This window comes from Cynocephalus volans, chromosome 9, assembly GCF_027409185.1.
Source record: "Cynocephalus volans isolate mCynVol1 chromosome 9, mCynVol1.pri, whole genome shotgun sequence".
Lineage (NCBI taxonomy): Eukaryota > Metazoa > Chordata > Mammalia > Dermoptera > Cynocephalidae > Cynocephalus > Cynocephalus volans.
Genome location: NC_084468.1, coordinates 67,401,304 through 67,415,663, shown reverse-complemented (window position 1 = coordinate 67,415,663; position 14,360 = coordinate 67,401,304). Strand labels below are relative to the sequence as shown.

The following is a 14,360-nucleotide window of genomic DNA, read 5'->3' as shown; positions in this document are numbered from 1 at the left end:
CTAATGGCGGCTGAACATGTAAATAATTTATAAATAAATATACATAATGGGGTGGGTCATCAAAAAAGCTGAAAGACCACCACTCTAAAGAGTTAATCACCCTATAATATCTTGTTCATATACACAGAATTTGAGTGCTGCTGCTGCTCATATTTTATACATCTCAAATTACACAAATTCTATTGAAATAGAATTACATCACAATAATACAATATCTGGGCTCAAGTTAGAGAATTTAGTCTAAGTTTCACCATTATCTTGGGGTAAATCTTTTCAAACTTTTAGCTAATAACCTTATCTAAAAAAAAAAAAAAAAAAGTAACTCTCAAAGCCTGATCTGATCATCTCTAATCTAGCTAAGGAATAGGGACAATAAAAGCAAAATTCAGAAAAGTCGGATTGTAGTAATGCACTTATCTTTGAACAATAGAGACTATAATTTGTGTGTTGGTAAAGATATTGAAACAAAATAAGAAATCCCACTCTTAGTAGTTGGATAAGTAGGACTGACATTAATTAGTATTGGCAAGTCATGGAAAAATACATTGCTGGTGGGAATGTAAAATGGTTCAGCTGCTGTGGAAAACAGTTCGGTGGTTCCTCAAAAAGTTAAACACAGAACTACCATATGACCCAGCAAATCCACTCCTAAGGTACATACCCAGTGCAATGGATTGAATTATGTCCCCCCAAAATGCACTGAAGCTTGAATTGTGTCCCTCAAGTTTTATGTATTAGAAACTTGGCCCCCACTGTGACTATTAAGAGGGTGGGAAATCCTATTACGGTAATTGAAAGGTGGAGCCTTGGGGAGGTGACTGGATTGTAGGACCACCCCATAGTGAATGAATTAAAAATGGTGGTCAGGGGCATGGTTCTGAGGGTTTTAGAAGAAGAGACAGGAGAGTCTGTCTCTCTCTCTCTGCTTCCATCATCTTGCATTGTGAGACCCCAGGTCACTGTCACTACCATCAGTGGACTTTGGACTTCCGAGCCTCAGAAACTTTAAGCAATAAATTTTGTTTTTCTTTATAAATCACCCAGTTCCAGGTATTTTGTTATAAGCAACAGAAACAGACTAATAAACCCGAAAAAACTGAAGCCAGGTACTCAAACAAATACATGTACACACATATTAGCAGCAGCACTATTCACAATAGCCAAAAGGTAGGAACAGCCCAAATGTCCATCAGGTAGTTTTTAAAAAGTCCCATAAACAGGAGAATGGACAAACTGTGATATATACACAGACTGTATACATACAATATACATACAATATTATTCACCCATAAAAAGAAATGAGGTGCTAAAACATGCTACAATATGGGTGAACCTCAAAAACATTAAGCTAAGTGAAAGGACACAAAAGGTCACATATTGAACAACTCCATTTCTAGGAATATCCAGAATAGATAAATCCATAGAGACATAACACAGATGGGTAGTTACCAGGAGCTGGAGAAAGTGAGGAATGGCGAGCAACTGCTCAATGGATAGGGGTTTCCTTGTGTGGTAATGAAAAAGTTTTGTAACTAGACAGAGGTGGTGGTTGCAAACACTGTGAATGTACTAAATGCCACTCAACTGTTCATTTTTAAATGGCTAACTTTACATGAATTTCACCTCAATAAAAAACTTAAAATATTTATGTGTGTGTTATTTATATAGACAAAACATGAGGGTATTTCAAAGAGCTCATGGCAAGATTCATATTATCTTTTAATTCTACTTCACAAATTTTTTGAAGTACTCTCATATATATAGAGAGAGAGAGCGAGAGAGAGAGAGAGAGAGACATGTCTCAACAACATTTTAGTCAATGGCAGACCACATATAGAACAGTGGCCCCATAAGATTATAACACAGCAGAAAAATTCCTATGCATAGTGACATCATAGCTATCCTAACAGCGCATTCCTCACATGTTTGTGGTGATGCTGGTGTAAGCAAATCACTGCAAAATATGTTGAGGAGGACAGTCTAGCTTACCTTCCCAAAGGTAACTCAGACCTTTAAGATAGAAAGCCAAGCATCTGACACATTAGGTCTGATCCCAAGTGAAAGGGTTGATGCCTACTTTAAAATGCTTGTATTTTTAAATGATTCCTATCCATCCCCATAACAAAATAATACTTAACAGCTAACACTCATTGAGTACTTACTGAGTGCCATGCACAATCTGTACCTACAATTTAATTTTCATAACTTTTGGGGATGGTATTATTCTATCCCTATTTAACAGATTAGGAAAGGCAAATGGCCTATGCTCATGCAACTAGAAAGCAGTATAGATAATAGGAAAATTCATACTGTTCCCTCTCAAAATACACTTTTGCATGATGAAATTGCCTAACACCACGTTTCTCAGAACATATCCCAGTCATTAAGTGAAGCATGACTGTATAAATAAGCACTTGATAAACAATGGAGGAGGGGGAGAGAGAGAGGAGGAAGAAAAAAGGGAGTGGGGGTGAGAATAAAAACAAGAATAAGAAACCATCCAGAGCAATGAGAATATGCAACCCTGGAAAAGAAGGAAAATTTATTTTGTAATTATTTTTTAACTGCTCAGTCTAATTCAGAGTTGCTGAAGGTTTATGGCCTATTAAAATATTTCTTACTTTTCCTAATATTTAAAAAGAAATTTTCCTTTGCTGAAGGGTACCTTTCCATAAAACGCAGAGTTCACAAGAAAAACAATCAATTTTACAGCATGATTTTAAAAATAAAAAGCAAATGTAATTGTTGTTTGTAAATACACACACCATACAATGAATGTAAAAACATGCACAGGAATGACACAACACCAAATTCAGGAGAGTAGTTTCTTTTTGGATGAGAACAGTACAGGGATACTGGTGGGTAGGAAATACACAGAAGGCTTCATTCAACAGGATGAGTAAGATTTTATTTCTTAAGCTGGATAGTTGGTAAACATGGTGTTTATGATATAACTCTCTAAATTTTTGTATCCTCAAAATATGCTATACTTAAAACTTATTTAAGAAATGAAAAAAAAAAAAAGTAGAGTAGCTTGCCTGTTGAACCTACAGTAGGGAGGAAAGAAAAAGAGGGGAATGGGTTGGCTATATTTAGTCCTAAATATGGCTATAAGGAATGTACAGTTGGCCTTCCACATCTGAAGATTCAACCAACCACGAATCAAAAACATTTGCAAAAAATAAAAAAAAATTTTTAAACAAGACAATAAAAAAATACGGTATAACTATATATATATATAGCATTTATATTGCATTAGTAATCCAGAGATGATTTAAAGTATATAGAAGAGACTGGCCTGTTAGCTCAGTTTGTTAGAGCATGGTGTTATAATACCAAGATCAAGGGTTCAGATCCCCATACCAGCTGGTCACCAAAAAACAAATAAATGGAAGGAAGGGAAGGAAGAGAAGGGAGGGAGGGAAAATATGGGAGAATATACATAGGTTATATGCAAATACTATGCCGTTTTATATTAGGGATTTGAACATCTGCAGATTTTGGTATCTGTGAGGCAGGGGACAGGGAGGAGGGGGGTCCTGGAATCAATCCCCCTCGGGTACTGTGGGATGACTATACTACAAATTCCCAGATAATTTTCCAATTTAATGATCTTCAAAGGTTTTCTAACTGTGTATAAACCAGTAAGCAGCTTGCCTAAAAGCTGTTTAATGTTACAGCACAAAACTAAAAGAGAATACACCAAATTTCTAAGACAGAATTACTCTTTCACTTACCATTATGGTAATTTCCCTTTTACAAATGTTGAGGTCTGGCATGTTATTGACATACATTCGCTTCAATGCACATCGGACTCCACTATTAGTCCGCACCAGGAAAACTGTGGAGAATCCACCTGGAGGAAAAAGTACCAATTAATCTAAAAGAATCAGAAACTACTGGCAAAACCATGCAATATCACTGTGGAGTTTAATATCAGAAGGAAATAAACAATGACTATACTTAACAGAAAAATAAGTATAGTAAGCAATGAACAGATTAAAAGCCAAAAAAGTAGCATTTAGAGGATAACATGCTTATCAAATGAACATGCTTCTCTCTTTTAAAGGCTAAAATACAACAGTTTCATTTTTTGCACAAAAATACCTCTTATGTAATATATAGAAAATGTCACAACGTAACTATATTACTATAGTGTGGCATATACTAATGTTTGCCTACCCATCAGACTCCCTCCCTTGTGATGACAAAATACAGATGTTATTTAATAAGAGACATCAATAGGATCAGATAGGTGGGTCCCTCCTCCAGTTCCAGGGGATGAACCAACATTTTTCTAAGCCAATCATGGGAATCTCATTTCTTTTTATCAGTAAGTGATTTAGGATTGGGTATGTAACCTGTTCTGGCTAATGAGACATAAGGTAAAGTCTGCCATCTGGGAAAGACTTTCTACCTAGATGAAAGAGAGAGACTGGTGGAGAAGGCCCTGCTCTTTCCTCTTGCTTTTGAATTTTGTTGTATAAGAATATGATGCTTAGACCTAATGCAGCCATCTGTAGCCACGATGGAAGAAAGAGAAAATAAGCCAGAACACCAACAGTTGGCCTACTGAACTAGCCAGCCCTGGAATCACCTCACTCCAAAACTCATGTGAGATAATAAATGTCTTCATTATTTAAGCAACGGGGTTTTTTTAACATTGTTAACTGCACCTGAGAAAGTATCTTATCTAAAGCACACAGCTAGCTAGGTATCCTAAAGAACAATTATTTCTGTCACACCTAAACAAAGATTTCCACCTAAGGTTTTTGACACTCATCTTGGCATAAACCATTCGACAGCTTAATTGTACTTCTAAAAAAAATGGTATGTCACTATTATTAATTTGATAGCCCTCCAGCAGAATCCTGAGCAATAAGAAGTCACCTGCACTCTGGTTCAATACAAAGCAGTCCAAGGAAAAGCAAATAAGGGATAAACAACAGGGGAAAAGAACGCCTAAGAAACTCCAGAATGAGTACATATTCATTCCAGATTCTACATAACCTCCATTTGCAGCTACAGGAAACTGCACAACTCCCAACTCGTAGATCTGGATTTCCATGCATATAATGTAAATGAAATCAAATCAACCACTTCACAAGGCAATTACCAGTAATGAATAAGAAGAGGTTTGGGAAAAATACTTTAGGTAAAATCTCTAACGATGCACAGGGCATTACTTTAAAAGAAGTTTGTTTAGCATTAATTTCATACACAAACATTAACAAACTAAAAAGTAAAAGACCTAATAAAGTACCACTTCACTCAAATTTTATTTGGCTACGAAAAATAAGAAAACTGTTAAAAATTAGGCTATATCTAGAAAAGGAGGTGATATTAGTACAGATCAAGAGAAATCATTTAAATAGTATTTGCTTTGAGACAATTATCTTTCTAGATCTAGGTTATTCCCCAATGACAATGCTACCCAAACACAGCTATCTATGCATCAGAAGTTGCTGGTAAGCCAGTGTATGAATTTACCTTGAATAGTTTCCAAGTTCTAACACCAAGTCTGAATCAGTAGCTCTAAATGGGACCCTAGTAGATATATGATACACTAAAAATCCCCCTAACTCATTACAGTATTCTATTTTTGTATATGTTTTAAGTTGTTTATTAGATGGGGGCGGGGGAAGTTGCCCCAGATGGTTCTGATGCACAACAAAGTTATGTAGCTACTGCACCAGAGTAAAAGTTCCTGGAGAAACCATGGATCCTATATACCTATTCTTAGCCACCACAGAACAATGTGATTTTATCCCTATGAGTTAGAGAAAAGAGGAAAAAGCATTAACTAGGTTTTCTTCATACAACCCATTCTTAAAGTGAAAGTTTTCCAATTGTACTAATCCTAATTTAGACAGAGATCTGATTGAAAGTCATGTGAATAGAGAAATGTGTTCATCGACTTTAAGCTATGATTTATATATAAACATGGTAAACAGTGATCATTAACAGTGCCTGCTTTGAGAATAAAATGCAATAATTTGTTTATATTTCCCCAAATAATATATTTTTCAAAATTTTCTGATTAAATGTTAGCTAAAAATACTTGTTTGAAGAACACATTTACTGGGAGGTAACTAGTTAAGGCACATAGTATAAGCAGTCCAAGAAAGAAGTATGATCTATTTGCCACCAACCCATATCAACCAAATTCTTCAACAATTATTTTTCTTCATAGAAGTCTTTCATGACCAACCCAATTTCATGCTCATCACTCACTCAGGCACCTGTATCTAGAGTTCTGAATATACAGATTTTGAATATACAGGTTGAGGATCACTTACCCAAAATGCTTGGGACTAGAAATGTTACAAATTATGAATTTTTTTTCAGATTTTGGAATATTTGCAGAATACATACCAGTTGAGTTTCCCTAATTTTTGAAAACCCAAAATGTCTCAAAGAGCATTTCCTTTGAGTGTTATGCCAGCACGCAAAAAGTTTCCAATTTTGGAACATTTCAGATTTCGGATTTTTGGATTAGGGATGTTCAACCTGTATTATCCTGTACTTCAGTTCTCAACTCATCTCACACATAAATCAAAAGATTATTGGCAGTAACCACACATTCCACTTATTATAAATTTCTATGTCCAATTCAATACTATAAAGGCATAGTTGTTAAATTAATGCTAAATTTATAATTCTAAATATGAGATTATGAGGTTATTATAAAGCATTCCAAATGTTCTCAAAATTCCATGAAAATAAAAGAACTAGTGATGGATACCAATCTGAGTAAAATGGGAAATAAATGTATATTTATGAAAGTATAAAAAGGAAAATGATTGGTATCTTTTGCAATCTGTAAAATGTATAAATTGTACAACGAAACACAGGAGTTCCTTCCCATTCGTACTATATACTTTGAAGAGCAATGATTCTGAGCCTCCTCAAGCTTTTTTCCAGGGTAGGACATGAGGTTCACATGAGAAACCATCCCACTGGACACCTAATTGAAACCTCACCTCTTCTCTCTCCACACAAAAAAGGTTATCAGACTAAAATGAAGGAGTGGCTTTGTGAAGTCAATCTAATTTTGCTTCAAATAGTGGTAATAAAATAATGATAACATAACTTGTACCTGATTGAACACCGCCTTGTAAACCACTGCTCTAGAGATGCCAGGTACCTGTGATAACTGTGTATGAACATATGGCATGTTATGGCATGTGTTGCTACAGCCTCACTTTTCTGCCTCCTGATAAATCATTATTTCTCCTATTAAAGTACAATTTTTACATGCATTAATTTGTCTCATTTTTAATTTATTGATGGTGTATATATTTAAAACTCTCTGCAAACTCATTTAGAAAGGTAATATGAAGGAATGAAAATGTGATAGAACAATTTATCTTTCCTTATCTTCCCTGTACTTCCTCTGACATAGTTATTAACTGATCAACTAGAGGTACCCAAAGGAGTAGAAATTCACGAATAACAAACTAATCCTTAAAACAAGGCTAAGTAGCCCATTGGGTTAAAGCACAGTGGTCAGGAAACCAAGGACCTGGATTATGATATTAGTTTTACATTGTAATCAGCCTGAGATAAATCATCTAATCTCAAGTGCCAGCCACCCAGGAAATCCCTCAATTATGATAACTGATAAGGTTTGTTGTTAAGGTAATTTTATACAGGTTTTACCAGACAATCTTTATATAAATGTCTGGTTTTTATAAACAGATACTCCCATACCAGTCAGCTGCCAAAAACAAAAACAAATAAAAATAAAACAGATACTCCCATACAGGGTTCACCCTCTCTTTACCACCTCCCCATATTTTTAAACAAAAACAGAATACTACACAGATCTCAATAATGTATCAGCATCTATCCTGCCAGTACACATGGCTTGACTCATTCTTTTAATAGTTTATATCATCCAGTACCATGTACAAGTTTATACCATAAGTAAATCATTTCCAAAGTGATGGTCACTCAGGTTGGTCTGATTTTGTCTGTTTCTTGCCATTACCAACAACGTTGCACTAAATATCCTTGTACAAATCTTTCTTAGGACTAGTGCTTTTGTTTCTGTAGCACAGATTCCCAAGGTAAACTAGTCAAAGGAAAAGAAACTTCAAATTTAATACTGGTAGTTTACACACTGAAAGGTTTTACCAATTTCCAGCAGCAACGTAAGAGTCAGTTTTCTCACATTCTCATCAAAGTTTGCTAAGGAATTTTAAATTTTATCTACTTGGTAGGAAAGTCTCTCACATTGTTATTTCTATCTGCATTCTGATTTCCAGTGAAACTGATCATCTTTATCTCTGTCTGTTGGCCACTTATATTTCCTCTTCTGTGACTTGAACCCTTTTTTCCTTGGCCCCTTTTTCTAAGAGTTATCTTTTTCTTTCAATTGGTTAGGAGGGCATCATAGAATTCTCTGCCAATATATAAAAAAGTACACATATTTTCTCCTGGTCTATTATTCTTTCCAATTGGTCTATGGATGGTGTCTTTTACAAATCAAAAAGTATATGTGAGATGTTTTCATTAACATAAAAAAATAGTACATGAGGACACACACCAAAGCTTGCCTCAGATTCATATAACTGGGAGAGGAGAACTTAACCACTGTACTGTTGGATATTATAAGGGGTGTGTGTTTCATTGTTATTTTTTAAATAAATGTAGAAAATTTCTTTTAAATTAATGATAAAATTACTCATCATCTTAAAATAGATATTAAAGAGAGCAAGGGCAAAAATGTTAAGAATCTTAGCAGGCAGAATTGCTGCAGAGTAAAAGCAGCATACAAAAAGAAGTCACACAAAGTCAACAGATTTCCAATTAAGATATGTTCCAACATTAACATTTACCTCTACACCTTCTACCAAAAAAATAACAAAGGATTTTCTTAAGGCATAAACCCACAAGGTCAGACAATGGAAGAGACAAAAGATGTCAACAAAATTTTGGAAGATGGAAAACTTATGGAGACATAGTAACAGACTAAACAGAACAGAAAAAAGCCACACTAAGCAGCTGACTGGAGCAGGGAGGGAGCAAGGGTGGGCAAGAAACAAGCCTATTCTAATGGTGTAAACCTAGAGACACTAAAGAACTGGAGGGGCCCTTTAAGAGCAGGAATAGCAATGAGAAAAACAGAATTGCTGACTTAAGGTCTTTATAAAAACCATCAGACCTCTAGATTCCCTATCCCATTCCCCACAGTCAGGTCAACACCCTCCCCTAGGCAGGATTAGTTAAACCAGCCGTATATATGGGACACCACACACCATTTTTGCCAATGGGGATAGGAGAGAGGAGGGAAGGGTGGTGTAGTCCTAAAAACAGAAGCATTAAGTAAAAGTCTACATACCAAAAAAAGAATCCCCCACCTGAACCCAAGACCAATGTTCAGCTACAACAACACTGGCAGCCAGGCATACAAGGGCTAATCACAAAAGGAAACTATAGAGAATTATTCTTCTGCAAAACTGTATGAGAAAAAAAAAGTCACTGAAATTTGGAAGTCATACAATAAAAAGTGGCTTTCTGCCTCATCACACTAAAGTAAAACTCAAAATCAAGAAACTCTCGCCATTTGCACAAAACACTTCCAATCATCACTTTAGAACTTCACTCTTTAAAAGAACAGACACAAAAGGATGATCAGACATTCACAGAAAGCCTCTCTAACATGACAAGAGATGAAAAACAAGCAAACAGAAAAAAAGAACTTTGAAGAGATGCCGGGACCCGAGGAAATCATGTAAAGAACCTATAAATATTCTCAGAGTTGAAGATATTGTAGTCATGAAATATGAGCAAGGTCCTATAAAAGGAATAGTCAGAGAATGAGAAATGATTTTTATAAATTAGAATTAAAAGATTAAAAGTAAAAAGTTCAACAGAGGAGCTAGAAGATAAAATTAAGAAAATCTTTCAGAAATTTTTCAGAGGATAAAGTAGAAAAGACAAGAATACTAAAGGACCAGTTCAGCAGATCCAATATCCCAGTAACAGAAGATCCAGAAAGACAAGAGAGAGAAAATGAAGGAGAAAAATAATCAAATATACAGCACACACACCAAATTTGAAGTACATGAATTTCCATATGTAAGGAGCTCACCAACTAAACACCCAGCACACTGAGCAAAAAAGAAGGTCCACATCAAGGCTCATCATCATGAAATTTGGGGATGCTCAAGATAAAGAGAAAATCGTAAAAGCTACCAAAAAGAAAAAATGATTGCATCTTTGCCTTAGTTAGGAATGGCTTTTGGCAATATATCTCTATACGCTCATCTCACAAAGCAGTGAGTGAATGTGTAAACAAAATTAAGCTAATATTATTTTCTAATGGGCCTATTATATATTGATGACACCATTTTTCTAAATACTTCATTCTCTAACTGAAATTAGTATGAAAACTTTTAAAGTTGATTCAAGAATTTTCCATTTCCACAATCATCACAGTAAGGTAATCACTGTAGGATAACTGTATAATAATATTAAGAATAATCCCAGTAAATAAGAGTAAAAATACACAAAAGATATACTAGAATCCATACCCTATTAGATGACCAAAAAACCTAGATGTTAATATAGTGAGTAAGACTGCGTATTCCAAAATCACCATTTGAAAGAAGTGACACATGAGAGAAATGAACAATAGGATTTGGTGCTTTATATTAATAGTGAATATTATGGGGGTTGGGGGTTTTCAAGCAATAAGCACTGGTAGGTATAAATGGAAGACAGTAATGCCTGGTAAGTTAGTAGGCATACAAATTATTTCTTGAATGAAAGAATCAATGAAAAATGGAAAAATGTCCTGCTATATTTTTTTCTTGAAATCCAGCATAGCAAGGAGAAGGGGGTAGTTAGACCTTTGGAGTCAGAAATGGACTTAAACACTAACTCCATCATTCCTAATTGTGTGACCATAAGCAAATTAACTTCTGTTCCCTGGTTTCATCATATATTCAGAGATAAGGAGATCGCCTCATAGGACTTTTCTAAAGAATAAATGAGATTATATACATATTGAAAGAAAAACTTTTGACAAATTAAATTTAACATAGTTTAATTTGAGCCAGGAACAATTTGCCAATCAAGCAGCTCCCAGAATCAAAATTGATTCACAGCAACTCCACCATTGCCACGTGGTAGGTTAAGATTTATAAACAGAAAAAGGGAAGTGACGTACAGAAAATAGAAGAGAGGTACTGAAGAGTTGGCTGCCTGTAACTGGCTGAGACTCAGCTATCTGTTACAGGAGTAGGTTATAGTCTGCCTGCACTTCAAGTTAGGTTACAAGAATAGGTTAGTCTTTTTACACATGAAGTTAGGTTACAGTTCACTGTGTCTAAAGAAACCTTTAGGCCAACTTTAATTTAACATATATAAAGCACCTAACATGGCCAATTTCATAAATGGTTGGCATTGTAATTACTACTACTATTATTACTATCACGCTGCTATCATTACTGATCAGTCTTATGAAATTTAGATTTAGATTACACATTCTAAAGAATATGAATGGTAATAAACATCTGACTTGATAAACAAGCTAATATAAACACAGTAATATTCAAAGAGACTATATCTACCTACTTAAACATGGCCAAATCATTTGTGAATACACGGACAAATAAGAAAAATATCACACATAATTCAAACCCAAAATCAGCCTTATAAAATAATACTTCATTTTAAAGATTTGGAAATTTTAGATAGTCAAATGAAGACTAAAATAATCTTTTTTCAACACCATAATCCACCTCTATGTTTTAGTTTAAGTTTGTGTCTAATGAAACAGTGAATCACCAGAGCCACTCAAAACAAGGTCTAAATGAATGCCTTCCCCATTCATTTCAGGGTAGCAATGTCCTAAAAGTTGATTATGTTTATTAAAAAGCATTACTCTGACTCTTACCATGATACAAAAAAAACCCCAGATATATATATATATATCTATCTATCTAGATAGATAGATAGATAGATAGATAGATAGATAGATAGATATCTGATCTTTGTCACCAATTCCTGACAAAGAACTTCAAAGACACTTGGAATTCCCTGATACATGTGTCTTTGTTATGCTAAGGTGGTAACTCATCATGAGACCCCTACATAGCTTCAGAATGGGGGCTGGTCACCAGAAAAAACAACTGGAGGTTAGATTAGAGTGTTTGAACTTTCAGCCCCATCCCTCAACCTGTGGGGATGAAAGAGGAACTAGAAATTGAGTTTAACCACATGGCCAATGATTTAATCAATCATGCCTATATAGTGAAACCTCAATAAAAACTCTGAATAAGAGGATTCAGAGCTTCCTGGTTGTTAAACATACTGATGTACTGGGAGAACACTGCACCCCGACTCCACGGGGACAGAAGCTTCTGTACTTGGGACTCTTCTAGACCTTGCCCTATGTACCTATTCATCTTGTTTTTCATTTGTGTCCTTCATGATAGATGGTAATTTTTTTTTTTTTCTAAAAGATGACCAGTAAGGGGATCTTAACCCTTGACTTGGTATTGTCAGCACCAGGCTCTCCCAAGTGAGCCAACCAGCCATCCCCACATAGGGATCCGAACCCATGGCCTTGGAGTTATCAGCACCATACTCTCCCAAGTGAGCCACAGGCCAGCCCCATAAATGGTAATCTTAAGTATATCACTTTCCTGAGTTGTGAGTCATTCTAACAAATTACTGAACCTGAAGAGGGGCATCAGTGGGAACCCCCAAATTTGTAATCAAGAGAGTTCTTCAGAAGTGCAGGTGGCCCCCATGGCTTACAGCTGGTATATGAAATAGAGGCAGTCTTGTGGACTGAGTCCCTTCACCTGTGCTAATTTTGAATAGTTAGTGTCAGAAGTGAATGGAACAGTTGGACATGTGGTTGGTGTCAGAGAACTGTGGTTGGAACACAGTTATTTACCCAAAAGTAGTAGTCACGAATATATCTTCTGCTTACAAAGATGAGAAGTATGCCATCAACCAACAATTAAGAAACTTTAAATCTACCCAGTGTTCAAAATTGATTTGCAAGGATCCAAAAGGTCCTGGAAGTCAATGCCAGATATTTCAGAGACATACAGTATTGCATCAATGAGTACTTAGTAAATATTTATTTGTTCATACAATTAGACTTCCTTACAGGTTGTACAGCACTTTTTTAAAACTCACACAGCTTCCCAACCATAACATATAGCATACTTGATACTGTTTATCAATAAGTCTCTTCCACTAGATGTTAAGCAACTTGAGGAGGGTCTCACACAATAGTAAATGCAAAATGAATAATGTGTTCAGAAGCTAACTGTTCAATCACCTTTGAATTATCCAAACTGCTCTGTCTTTCCACAAGAAAAAAAAAAAAAAAAAGCGAGAAAAATTTTAAATGCTTTGTTAAAACTAACATACTAATTTCTTTGATATAACCTGACTACAAGTAAAAGTGTCCCAGTCACTACAAGAAGGTAATTTAGTAAGGCATAATTTGCATCCAATGAATGTCTCTAAGCTCCTAATCAGCACTTTCTTTCCAAAGAACTGAAAATCCAACTAGTAAGAAGTTAAATAGGAAATAGCAAATGTTTGCTATAACTGTGGTTCTCAACCCATTTTCTTGCCCAACTAATTGAGGGACACTACTCATTGCCAAAAAATGATAGAAATTGTCAATGAGATTGGGAGAAAAAGCATCAAACTGGGATATGGGGGAAAAAATTGAGGAGTCAGATATCAATGTGTGCCAAAATCCTAGATGAAAGGTTGATGAGAAACGGGATATTCAAATATTGCTCAAGTATGAAAGGTGAAACATCCCTTTACAAAGGAGAGATCTGCTGGTCACCAACAATGGTGTAACAACCTGACATTAGGTGTTTCCTGATGTGATGCAATATGAATTAAACAGCATCACCTATGAAGTACCCTTGCCAAAAACCTTTAATCTAATAATCCTCAAGGCCTAACTTCCAGTTACAGAAAATACAGGGGCTAGAAGAACAAGGAAAATGATAACACAAAGAAACAATCAGACAAAGCCAGATGTGGAACACTGTACAAAACAACTAGCCAAAGAGTCAATATCATGGATTTAAAAATTGAGGGGGTGAAGGGAAGGTTTTTCTAGATTTTAAAAGACATTAAAATCAAAAGTAAGGCATAATCCTTGATTTAATTCTAGTTTGAAAGAAACAACTATAAATCCTGATTTTTTTGTTGGTGGTGAACTATTTGAAAGTAAGTTGTAGACATCATGTCACTTTACTCATTAATACTTAATGGATACTTACACACATATACCTCCTAAAAATGCATATATTATCCTATATAACTACAGTATCTCTGTCTCCCATGAGAAAATAAATACTACT

The 14,360-nt window shown here is 35.3% G+C and overlaps 1 protein-coding gene across 1 annotated transcript in view; it reads right to left on the bottom strand.

Annotated features, from left to right (window-relative positions):
* Nucleotides 1–14,360, bottom strand: part of BMP2K (BMP2 inducible kinase) — a 126,643-nt gene that overhangs the window by 82,555 nt on the left and 29,728 nt on the right. Inside the window, exon 2 of the mRNA XM_063108517.1 lies at nt 3,738–3,856. Within this exon, the coding sequence (XP_062964587.1) occupies nt 3,738–3,856 (119 nt within the window). The remainder of the gene's footprint in view (nt 1–3,737; nt 3,857–14,360) is intronic.